Source organism: Mobula hypostoma, chromosome 7, assembly GCF_963921235.1.
Source record: "Mobula hypostoma chromosome 7, sMobHyp1.1, whole genome shotgun sequence".
Taxonomy (NCBI): Eukaryota; Metazoa; Chordata; class Chondrichthyes; order Myliobatiformes; family Myliobatidae; genus Mobula; species Mobula hypostoma.
The window spans coordinates 47573183-47586127 of NC_086103.1; the positions used below are offsets into that span (position 1 = coordinate 47573183).

General features: G+C 40.5%; 1 protein-coding gene across 9 annotated transcripts in view; it reads right to left on the reverse strand.

Moving 5' to 3' along the window:
* ankhd1 (ankyrin repeat and KH domain containing 1) overlaps nt 1–12945 on the reverse strand; it is a 150032-nt gene continuing 137087 nt past the window's right edge. For 5 of the 9 annotated variants that reach the window (XM_063053396.1, XM_063053399.1, XM_063053392.1 and 2 more), the window contains 2 exons: nt 1762–1929; nt 2–841 (listed from right to left, as the gene is read on the reverse strand). In XM_063053396.1, coding sequence (XP_062909466.1) covers nt 782–841; nt 1762–1929 — 228 coding nt within the window. In that variant the 3' untranslated portion in view covers nt 2–781. Of the gene's footprint in view, nt 842–1761; nt 1930–12945 lie in introns of all 9 variants that reach the window. The other 4 variants (XM_063053397.1, XM_063053394.1, XM_063053401.1 and 1 more) reach the window with 3 other exon arrangements.

Sequence of the window (12945 nt, forward strand, 5' to 3'; positions counted from 1 at the left end):
TCATATTTAATAGAGTCTTTAGATTTACTGATTTGTGCCAAACTGAAAACATATATCCATATTAAAAATTAAAGTACACCTAACTTCACAAACTGAATCAGAATATTCTTAAACATTATCCTAACTTTAGTAAAAAAATGCAGAAACAATTTAAAAACATTAAGATTTGTTTGTATTACGCCTTTTGGGTCTGTATTTGTAGGCTTTGCATTTGATATGTTATTTGTACAAGGTATTGTGATATAAATACAAATTACAAAAGGCTATAACTTAGTCTAAATAATTAACTGCTAGCAATAAAGACGCTAAAAGTGAGGTACTGTTCATTTTTATTGAATATTAAGGTAAATATTTCACATTAATACAGGCTACATAAAGTAGAGCCACTATACGACATGAAATTTACTCTTGTTTTAACCCTTTTTAGTATGTAAACAATTATACATGTATTTACCACTCTAAAACATCTGGATTAATTCACATAATTATCTAGTCCTCGGCTGCATACAAGCAGTTTACAGTACTGTTTAGCCAGCAGCACAAGAATAGTCTGTCCCAAATCTTAAGTCAAAATGGCTAAACTAACCAGAGAACCGAACCTGCTATGCAGGCGATCACTTTGTTCATAGACAGTGGTAAATCAATTAAGTTCATGCATAACAGCCCACAGAATTTCAGTTAGGCACATCAGAAAAGTTTTGTCCTGTTAATTTCTTCCCAGATCAATTTAGTTTCAATCTCAGAAAGACACCTCAGGAATTTGTGGGCATGCTTGCGTCTTCTAGTTGACATGGTTCAGATGCACATTGCCAATATGTGGTGCCCAGGTTCCAGGCCACACCTGCAATTAAGAATTAAAACTGTATATTTAACAGATCTATATTATAGCTAATTACAAGTAGAATAATCCATGTAAACGTTTTCAATCATGTCTTAAAACTTAGAGTGGCTTTAACATGAGGAGAGGTAATAAAGGAAAATTATTAAATCATTCAACAGACAAGTACAGTTGTGTGCTTATTTAGTGATTTTAATAGCCTTCATTCACTTACCCCTTTTAAAATATTATTTTTCCTTTTTTAATATGCTAGAGTTTTTGCTTATTACTTTCACCATTGAAGCCAATTTTTACTACATTCTTTGAATGCTTACTGCTAATATATAATGCAGTGCAATTGATTGCTTCTTAATGGCAGCAAATGTCACAGGGACAATAATGCAATAAAACTGAAATTAACCACAAACCTGGTTGATTATAAACAAATTATACATACATTATGGCAAATGGTATCTCAAATAACAAGTTCCAGATTTGTGAAACAATAGTTCAATTATATGTCTTGAAAACATTTTAATTAACCCAAGCCTAAGCAAATGCAAGTTGACAACTTTTGCACGGTGGTTTATGACAAGCCAAATGCCTTGAAATTGGAGCTCATGAGTAACAAAAAATAGCCTCAGGAAATTTACTAAATACAGGTTAAAAAATGTTAAGGATTACTTTCATCTAAAAAGCTTTATCTGCACAACTCCAGATGACAGTTATGTGCAGTTTGCAGCCACTGTCATTTTGGGTTGTCAACATGGGAAGTTTCTCAGTCTAAAAGTATCTCACCATTGCCGCTATAGAGCGATTAAGAGGCTATCATGGAGAAGAGCGAAAATGTGGCTTGGTGTAGTGGAATTGGAGAAATGTCTACAGTGTCTCATCGCACAAATCCATTGCATTATGCTCACTATTGACATTTTTTTTGTTCTCACCTGCTGGGGGTCAGCATTCTCGGAGGAGTTTGTGACAACTTTTATCATAGGATTCCAGGCAGGATCTGTAGCATGAAGTCCATTATAAAGAGGTGCCCCCGGGCCATCAGCCAACTGTGGATGTGGAGGGATCATGGCATTCCCATACATGGAAAGTGGCAAGCCCTGCTAAAAAACATAATAGTTCCAAGGTTCACAAAATAGCCAAGTGATTTTTTCCAAGTTACTTTTATGTGATGATATATCTTTTGAAAGGCTGCTCTCCAGAAGTTGTTCCTCATTTAACCAACAGTTCATTCATTTGAACACAGGTAGAAAATTAAGATGGTGCTTTAATGATGAATGACAACTAAGGCTAGCCCAGAATGTTAAATCACTTGGCATTCAGACTGAAGTAGCCAACTGGATCCAGCATTGGCTTAGTGGGAGAAACCAGTAGATGGTTGTCACTCTGATTGATGGCCTGTGACTTGTGGTATGCCACATAACTTTGTGGTGGGTATGTTGTTGTTTATCATCTATATTAATGATTTAAATAATGTAATGAACTTGATCAGCAGATTAGTGGATGACACTAAGGCTGAGGGTGAAGTGCACAGCAAGGAAGGCTAAGAATCTTGTAGCGTGATTTGACCAGGTGGGAAAATGGGCTGATGGAACTTCATGCAGACAAGTGTCAGGTCAAGAGGGGGCATAGTTTTAAGGTGCTTAGAAATTGGTACCAAAGGAATGTCAGGGCCAAGTTTTTCCACACAGAGAGTGGTGGGTGTGTGGAATGCACTGCTGGCAGCAATGGTGGAAGCGGATACAATAGGGTCATTTGAGCACCTCTTAGAAAGGTACATGGAGCTTAGAAAAACAGAGGGCAGTCTCTAGAGTAGGTGACATGGTCGGCACAACATTGTGTGTGAAAGGGCCTGTAATGTGTTATAAATTCCTATGTTCTATGTATTGCACTTCGGGAGGACAAATCGGGTTACGGTTTTTTTTACAATGAATGGCTGGGCTCTAGAACCAAGGGACATGGGAATACAAATCTACAATTTCTTGAAAGAGGCATCACAGACAGCTTTTACACATTGGCCTTCACAAATCAGGGCTTGAGCACAGTTCAAGTTTACTGTCATTATGTACACTGCCAAACAAGACAATGCTTCTCCAAACCAAGGTGCATAATACTGCACATATAACTCACATACAAAGTAATGTTAGCACAAATAAAAAGGCACATATATGATACAAGTTAAAAAGTAAACAGTATAACACTACTGGCTCTTAATACGCGATGAGACCTGGGTGATGGCAAGGAGTTCTTATGGCCTGGGAGAAAGAAGCTGCTTCCCATCCTAAAAGTTCTTGAACAAATATTATAATACCTCCTGCCTGTGGCAGGGGTCAAAGAGATTGCTGGCTGGATCACTGACAATGCTAAGGGCCTGTGTACACACCACTACTGATAAATCACTAACGGGTGGGAGGGAGACCCCGATGATCCTCTCAGCAGTTCTCACAATCCTCCGTAGGGCCTTTCCGTCAGATGCCTTGCAATTCCCACACCCGACGGTGATGCAGCTGGTCAGGAGACTCACAAGGAGTTGGGATGCTATACTGAAATTGCACAAGACGTTGGTGAGGCTGAATTTAGGGAGTATTGCGTACATTTCTGGTCACCTATGTACAGGAAAGATATCAATAAGCTTGAAAGAGTGCAGAGAAAATTTACGAAATTATTGCTGGGATTTGAGGATCTGAGTTATCAGGGAAGGTTAAATAGGTTAGGATTTGATTACCTGGAGTGCAAGAGAACGAGGGGAGATCTCATAGATGTATACAAAATTATGAGGGGTTAGGATGAATGCAGTTGGCTTTTCCCACTCAGTGAGACTAGAGCTAGAGGTCATAGGTTTATTCATGTAAATTCTGAGGGGGTAACTTCTTCACTCAGGTGGTGCAAGTGTTGAATGAGCTGTTAATTCAATTGTAAAGCCTGAAAGAAGTTTGGATAGGTACATGGATGGGAGATATAGAGGAATATGGTCTGGATGCAGGCAGACGAGACGGGGCTAAACATCAGGTCAGCATGGACTAGATGGCCAAAGGGCCTGTTTTTATGCTGTATTACTCTGATAATAACGATAGTTCTTAAAACCAGCTCTAAAATATATGACTTAGTTAATTTTACAAAGTTCCAAATGTTTCCAGTTAAGAAATAACAACTGAAAAGTATTTGTATGAAAAGCAGATTTTGTACTGATTACTTGTCACAAGCTCCTTTAAGATATTCACAACCAACTAATGTTGGAATACTTCTATGCTTGGCATTAAATCAAATTTGAACATTACATTTGAAGGTAGTAAGGAACTTATTTCCATTTTCAGAAAATTTTAAAGCTTTCATTGTAGCAATATACACTCTAATTACATAGGTTAGGCAACATCTGTGAAAAAGAAATTCAGATGAAAAGCAGACAATTTGGTTTTGAATAATGTTCAGCTTTTCGTCGGTCATATAGCAAGAAAATGAGTCCTTTAGCCTACTGAATCCATACAAATCACACACTAGTCCCATTTTATTCTTCCCACGTTTTCATCAAATCCCACCAGATTCTACGATTTACATGTGAGCTAGGGACAATTTATAGTAACTGATTACTTAGTAACCCATTCTTTGATGGGATGTGGGAGGAAACTGGAGCATCTGGAAGAAGCCCAGAATCAAGCAGCTAGAGGCATGTGCAACCAGTTAACTAGAAAATGATTATTCACACTGTGAATAGCCTTTCAAGATAAAGAAAAGGCTTGAGTGAAGTGAAAATATCTATTTCCCTGTTCATTGCAGTAGCCGTGCTATTTATATGGTTACCCTGTTCATTTAGTCATACAGCACAGAAAAAGCCCATCACATCCATGCGAACCATCACATACATGCATACCAATCCAATGACCAGTACTTGGTCCATTGCCAACTATGACCTGCAACTGAATTGAACTGACTTTATTACTTACATCCTTCACATACGTGAGGAGTAAAAATCTTTGTTATCTAAGTGTGCAATGTGCAATTTATATTAATTTATAATAAATAGTATGTACAACAGGACAGTCAATAGAAATACAATTGTATCAGTGTGAATTAATCAGTCTGATGGCCTGGTGGAAGAAGCTGCCCCAGAGCCTAATGACCCTAGCTTTTATGCTGTGGTACCACTTCCTGGATGGTAGCAGCTGGAACAGTTTGTGGTTGGGGTGACTCAGGTCTCCTATGATCCTTCGCCCACCCACTTTTTTTAAAAAAAAACACCTGTCTTTGTAAATATCCTGAATAGTGGGAAGTTCACATCTACAGATGCGCAGGACATCAAATATTCTGCCAGATCCTTCTTACACGCTACAAAAGTTCCTGCCCCCACCATCTTTTCAGGCAGTGTTCCCGATTCCACACTGGAGTGCCCATCTGGATGGCACTTTTTCCCTCACAAGTACAAAACTACACTATTGCTCAAAACTTGAAAACCTCAGAAAATATCTTCCTTTTTCCTTCACAATCACAGAGAAACTATGCGATTTCAAATACATTCTATACCTGGCTATTCTCCAGACTTCCTTAACCCCTCCATACATATATTCCCATCCATGGCCATAATATCCAATAAGTTATAGTGTCATCATACAACACATTCACAAACAAGGCCATCTTTAACAAGTTCTACCTTTCTAACATACTTCATACTTCCCTCCATTCTTTTAAGTCGTATATTACACTCCAGATACAAATTTGATAAAATTTGGGTTAAAAATTAAATATTAACTTATAACACTATCAGACAATCAAACCTACATGAAACATTGAGCAAAAGGTAAACCAAACTCAGGATGAAGTCACTACACTGATGAAGGAATACAGTGAGAGGTATGCAGAGAGTGGATTCTTGTTTTGAATTAAAATATAGAAAAATATTTATGGTGCTGGTAAACTGCAGAGATTAGATAAGTGTGCAGTAAAAGGAAGCCTATCTTTCTTAAAATGTTGCAAACTTCTTGAAAAGAATTAAGGTTATGTTTTTAAGACAATTGGTAAATATAAAAATGGGCCATGTTAGATTTAGCAATGAACAACTGGTCATGTTCAGTTAATGACATAATCATGCAGATATTACAAGACTCCAGGGGCATAGTGCAAGAAAGTGGCATAGGTAAAATTTCATTTATGATCTTATTGACTGGTGAAGCAGCCACAAGGAGCTAAGTAATTTAATCCTACTTCAAGTTCTTCAGCACTTTAATATTTTATAGTAGAACTCATAATTTAGATTTCTTCTTAAAAGGAAATCTCCACTTTGTTCAGATTCCTCAATCAGTTTGCTTCTCACTTCTAAATTCCAAGAGATTTGAGCCATACCTGCCCAACATTTCATCAACACCACACACCCTTTCTAGACAATAGTTCATAAATAGGTTGCTGAACAGTTTCCAACGTATTAACGTTTTCTTGAATGGGAATACAGCACATCACACCAATGCCCAGTTAATTGAAGCATAAACTCCCTACTTTAGAATTCAATTCCACTACACAACAAATAATAACACTAACTTCTCAAATTACTTGCTGTACGTGCATGCTAGCCATTTGTGAATACTATACGATACCCAGATGCCTCTACATCTGAGACCTCTGGAATCATTCTCCACTTAGATATTGTTTATTACTCTGATAACAGCTACAACTAAAACAAAAACAAACCATAACAAAATGGATGAGTCACAAAAAGGGGATTAAAGGAATTGTAGGTACAATGAATGATGATTTTTAAACCACTATTTAGAGCAAGGGAGATATCAGAATGTGAGATATTCCTAGAAAACAATTAGTGAATAAGCAACTCATCAAAGGAAAATAACACAAATAAATAATCCCATGACTTTTAGCGAAGTAAACAAGAACACAAAACTCCTTACTATAATCTTTCAACTCTTTTCCAAGCTTGGAAACTTTCTAATCCATTAGAAAAGTGTGCATGTCACTCTTCTAATTCAAGAAAGGTGGTAGAGGGAAGCCAACGAATTATAGACCAGTAGCATCAGACAGGGGTCCCCAACCTTTTTTGCACCGCGGACCGGTTTAATATTGACAATATTCTTGAAGACCGGCCGACGGGGAGGGGGTTAGGGTTGCCAACTTTCTCACTCCCAAATAAGGGACAAGAGTAGCAGTCAAATACGGGACACTTGTGTTTACCCTGAGTAAGACTACCATGACCATGAAGCCTTGCGTGGGCATCTGTGTGCGCATGTGTGTACGTGCCAATTTTTTTCTACAAATCCGTTTTGGCGATTCTGTTCAGTGAAACTACACTGTAAATACATTACCTCTACTTTATATAGGCTGTGTATTTATCATATCATTCCTGTTTTTACTGGAAGTTAGTGTTATTTTAGGTTTTGAGTGTTATTTGGTATGATTTGGTAGGTTATTTTTGGGTCTGGGAATACTCAAAATTTTTCCCATATAAATTAATGGCAATTGGTTCTTCGCTTTACGCCATTTCAGCACGGAAGGTTTCATAGGAATGCTCTACCTTAGCGGGGGAAATACGGGACAAGGGCAGTCCTGTATGGGACAAACCAATTTAGCCCAATGTACGGGATACCCCGGCTAATACAGGACAGTTGGCAACCCGGGGGGGGGGGTTAATCACGACCGGAATATAGGTGATAAGTCAACAACAAATCACCTATAAGTGGCTAATACACTCAATTTCATTTCTAAAAGGGTTTATCTAATGAATTTAATATTAAAAACACAGCGCATATTTTCCTCGCATGAATATAGTGATAAGTCAGCTATGTCACTTATGTCAATAGCATCACAACATTTTAAGTAACGTTTGGATATTACACATACTGCACATATTTTCCCCGTATGAACATATAAAATCATTGCAACACACCAATATCGCTGAATCAGTGGGAGCCCTGGGCTTGTTTCCCTGCAACAAGACGGTCCTATCGAAGGGTGATGGGAGACAGCGACACTCGAAGGGGATTCCTTATGTCCAGTCTATTCCGCGATTTAGTTCTCGTTGCATTCATTGCAGAGATATGTTGGAAGTGGAAGCAATGTTTTCAGTGCTTTCATGGCTACCTCAAGATATTTAGCCTTGACTTTGATCCAGAATGCTGGCAGAGATGTTATGTCAAACATTTCAGCCCACCGCCATTTGCAAGCTCGAGGAGTTGATCATCTTCCCGCGCTGACATGGATGATGCGTGCGTAATAACTTCGCGTGCGTTCAAGTTCAACAGTGGGCGTGACAGGGAATGAGGAAAGGTGCAGCTGACTCATATCGCCAAATCGTATCATTTCCTCACGGCCCGGTAGCACATACTTTGCTGCCCAGTACTGGTCCACGGCCCGGTGGTTGGGGACCACTGGCATAAGATATCTTGTCCCATAAAACATTAAAGGATGGCTTGACAGAATTATCTGAAAATTCAGCTAATCAGAGAAAGCCAAATTCAGTTTGTAAAAGCTATCATGGTTGATGGGTCCAACTGAAATGCTGGAGGTGAACAACGCAAAGGAGAATGTTATTTGGAACAGGACGGCACTACACATCGGAAGAGGGAGAGATTAAAAATGTCCATAAACACACCAGCCAGTTGTTTCACACACACTTAGAGGACCCGCCCTGGGATGCCGTCCGGCCCCGCTGCCTTGCGGCTGTTGGCACGTTGGAATGTTCTACATAGCTCAGCTTCCGAGATGAGCAAGGAGCAGGCTTTGCCAGCGGCTCTCCTCGGGTTCAGTCTTATCAACCTCGAATTGAGCGTAAAAAACATCTAGCTCATTTGGGAACAATACAGCAATGTTGGCTATACTGCTGCGTTTCGTCTTGAAGTCCATGATGGTCTGCCATCCTTGCTGGATTTTGTCCATGTTGCCGTTTTGCAACCTTGATGGAGCTTCATAAATCACAGTGGCATCTCTTGAGCTCCTGTTGGTCTCCAGAGGCAAAAGCTTTATCCCTTGTGCTAAGAGCAACATGCACTGAACTGTTTATCCAAGGCTTCTGGTTAGAATAGACCCATACCAAATTTTTGGAAACAATGTCTTCAATGCACTTCCGAATGAAGCCTGTATTTGGCAATGTTCTTAGCTCAAAATAGCTCCCAGGTGACGCTATCAAAGTAGTCTGGTAACATTGACCAAGACCAATACATCAGCCCTTCTTCCTGGCCTCTGGTAATGCTGGTGTAGTGAATGAACCTTCCATGGTTCATGTGAGCAGGGGGTCCCAGTGGAAGAAGGGCAGCATGTTATGACTGAACGCCATCTTTCCAATGTTCAAAAGAGTCAGTCAATCATACCTGATGTGACTTTCAGCTTCTTGTAAGAGAAGTACAGAAAGAGATGTGGTTGCAGAACAGGCTGGACTGGCAGCTTAATATTCTGGGGTTCCGTTTTTTTAAATGCAACAGAGTGGGAGGGATGAAGAGGGACGGGTGGTGTTATCAGTCAGGGAAAATATCACTGCAGTGCTCAGTCAGGACAGACTGGAAAACTCTCCTCGTGAGGCTTTATGGGTGGAACTGGGGAATAAAAAGAGGAATGACCGTGTTAATGGGGCTATATTATAGATTAGTGGAGCAAATTTATAGAGAAATTGCAGACTGTTACAAGAAACACAAGGTTGCTATAGTAGGTGATTTTAACTTTCTACGTATTGACTGGACTCAAAGGACTAGATGGGATAGAATTTGTCAAACATAGCCAGAAAAATTTCCTTAATCAGCACTTAGAAGTCCCAACAAGAGAGTGTGCGATACTTGATCTATTAGGGAATGAGACAGGTCAGATGACAGAATTTTGTGTAGGGGAACACTTTGGGAACACTTTGCATCTAGTGATCACAATGCCATCAGTTTCAAAGCAAATATGGAGAAAAAGTCTGGTCTGCAGGTTGAGATTCTAACTTGGAGAAAGGCCAATTTTGATGGCATCAGAAAGAATCTGCCAAATGTGGATTGGTACAGGCTGTTTTCTGGCAAAGGTGCACTTCATAAGTTAGAGGCCTTCAAAAGTGAAATTTTGAGAGTACAAAGCTTGTATGTACCTGTAAGAATAAAAGGTAAACATAACAGGTGTAAGGAACCTTACTTTGAGAGATAATGAGGCACTGGTTAGTTTTTAAAAAAAGGTGCATAGCAGGTATAGGCAGGTACCAACAAATGGAGTATTTATGAGTATAAGAAATCAGGAGGGCTAAAAGAAAGCATGAGGTTGCCTTAGCAGACAAGGTGAAGGAGATTCCTAAGAGATTCTACAGTTATGTTAAGAGCAAAAGGATTGCAAGGGGTAAAATCAGTCCTCTGGAAGGTAAGAATGGTATTCTATGCGTGGAGCCAAAAAAGATGGAAGAGATCTTAAATGAATTTTGCTAAGCAACATTGAGGTCATAGACCCAATACAGATTAGAGCAGGTACTGTTTGCTTTCTTGAGGCAAATTAGGGTGGATAATTCCCCAGGGCCTGCCAAGGCATTCACTCGGACCCTGTGGGAGCCATGCAGAAATGGCCAGGGCCCTAGCAGAGACATTTAAATCATCCTTAGTGACAGGTGAGGTACCGGAGAATTGGAGGTTAGCTAATGTTGATCTACTGATTAAAAAGGCTCTAAAAATAAACCAGGATATCAGAACCGGTGAGCTTGGCATCAGTAGTAGGAAAGTTATTGGAAGGTATTCTAAGGGACCAGAAATATGAGTATCTGGATAGACTGGAACTATGTACTAATTACAGGGCTCCAGTCAGAGAGGCAATCATTTACTACCACTGGCTTCTCCCGTAAAGCCAATGTCTAATCTAATTTACTACATCATCTTGAATGCAAAGCGACTGAAACTTCCTGACATTCCAGTCAGCATGGCTTTATGCGTGGTAGGTCTATGTAACCAATCTTATAGTGTCTTTCAAGGAAGTTACCAGGAAAGATGATGAAAGCAGGGCAGTGGATGTTGACGACATGGATTTTAGCAAAGATATTTGACAAGGTTCTGCATGGGAAGTTGGTCCGGAAGCTTCAGTGGCTTTGCATTTAAGAGGAAGTAGTACATTGGATTAGACATTGGCTTTGTGAGAGAAGCCAGAGTGGTCGAAATGATTGCCTCTCTGACCAGAGCCCTGTGACTAGTGGAGTGTGGAGTGTCACAGGAATCGGGTCCATTGCTGTCACCTACATCATTGATCTGGACAATAAAGTGGTTAACTGAATCAGCAAATTTGTGGATGACACCAAGATTTGGTGGGGGGGGGGGGGGAGATGTTGTGGACAGCGAGGAAGACTATCATGGCTTGCAGTGGGATCTGAACCAGCTGGAAAAAAGACGGATGTAAGTTAATGCAGACAAGTGTGAGGTCTTGCACTTCGTGGGACCAACCAGGTAGGTCTTACAGAGTGAGGGGCACTGAGGAGTCTGGTAGAACAAAGGGATCTGGGAATATAGGTCCACAATTCATTGCAAGTGGTGTCAGAGATAGATAGGGTCATACAGGAGATGGGATGTTATGTTCAAATTGTGTAAGACATTGGTTAGGCCCAATTTGGAATACTGTGTGCAGTTTTGGTGACCTACCTACAGACAAAGATGTAAATAAGGTTGAAAGAGTACAGAGAAAATTTACAAGGATGTTGCTGGGTCTCCAGAACCTGAATTACAAGGAAAGATTGAATAGGTTAGGACTTTATTTCTTGGGATGCAGAAGATTGAGAGGAGATTTGTTAAGAGTTATACAAAAATTATGATGGGTATAGATAGGGTAAATGCAAGCAGGTTTTTTCCACTGAGATTGGGTGGGACTACAACTAGAAGTCATTGGTTAAGGGTGAAAGGTGAAAAGTATAAGTGGAACAAGAGGGGAAACTTCTTCAGAGGGCCATGAGAGTGTGAAATGAGCTACCAGCACAAGTAGTACGTGAGAGCTCAATTTTGGGCCCCATATCTAAAGGGTGTACAGGTGTTCCCCGCTTTTCGAACGTTCACTTTACGAAACCTCGCTGTTACGAAAGACCTACATTAGTTCCCTGTTTTCGCTAACAGAAGGTGTTTTCACTGTTACAAAAAAAGGCAGCGCGCGAAAAAAAAGCAGCGTGCGCCCAGAGCAGCCGCTCTCCCCTGGATTCGGAACGGCATTCTCGCCAGCATTGCTTAAACACGCGCCTGTGAGCAGCCGTTAGCATGATGAGTTCTAAGATATCGGAAAAGCCTGAAAGAGCTCGTAAGGGTATTACACTTAGCTTAAAACTAGACATAATTAAGCATTTTGATCGTGGTGAACAAAGCAAGGACAAAGTGAGTTTGGCTTGTGGAAGTTGACGAAGATGATGTTGAAGAGGTTTTGGCATCCCATGACCAAGAACTGATAGATGAAGAGCTGCTGCAATTGGAAGAGGAAAGGATAACAATCGAAACCGAATGCAGTAGCGAATGGACCGAAAGTGAAGTCGTGAAGCAACTGCCTAAGATTTTCGCTGCAATGATAAAGTACAACTTTAATTTTGAAAGAGTACATCAGTTTAGGGCATATTTACAAGATGGTTTGAGTGCTTACAAAGAACTGTATGATAGAAAAATGCGCAAGGCTAGCAGTCAAGCATACAGTCGTTCTTCAAGCCTTCCAGATCAGCCACAGCAGACGACAAACCTCGATCTTCGACATGGAGGCAGGCAGACATAGAAGAAGATGAGCTGCCTGCACTGATCGACGATGAGATGACACCACAGTGTCCCACTAACACACCCCCGCCCCCCCCCCGGACAGATGCTGATCAGTGGAGAATGCAACGGTAGCTGGGAGGCACCCAACACATCTTTAAGAAAAAAAGCTGAAATAAACAAGCTAATTAATTAGGTGCCGCCCAGCACGTAAATGTCGGCCCAGATCAGAGGCTATTGCTTGAGCTAATTTGAAGTTTGAGCTAATGCTTCCGCTAATGCCCCACCTCCCCCCATACCCCATCCGTTATTTATTTATATACACACATTCTTTCTCTCTCTCCTTTTTCTCCCTCTGTCCCTCTCACTGTACCCCTTGCTCATCCTCTGGATTTTTCCCCCTCCCCCTTTTCTTTCTCCCTGGGCCTCCTGTCCCATGATCCTCTCATATCCCTTTTGCCAATCAACTGT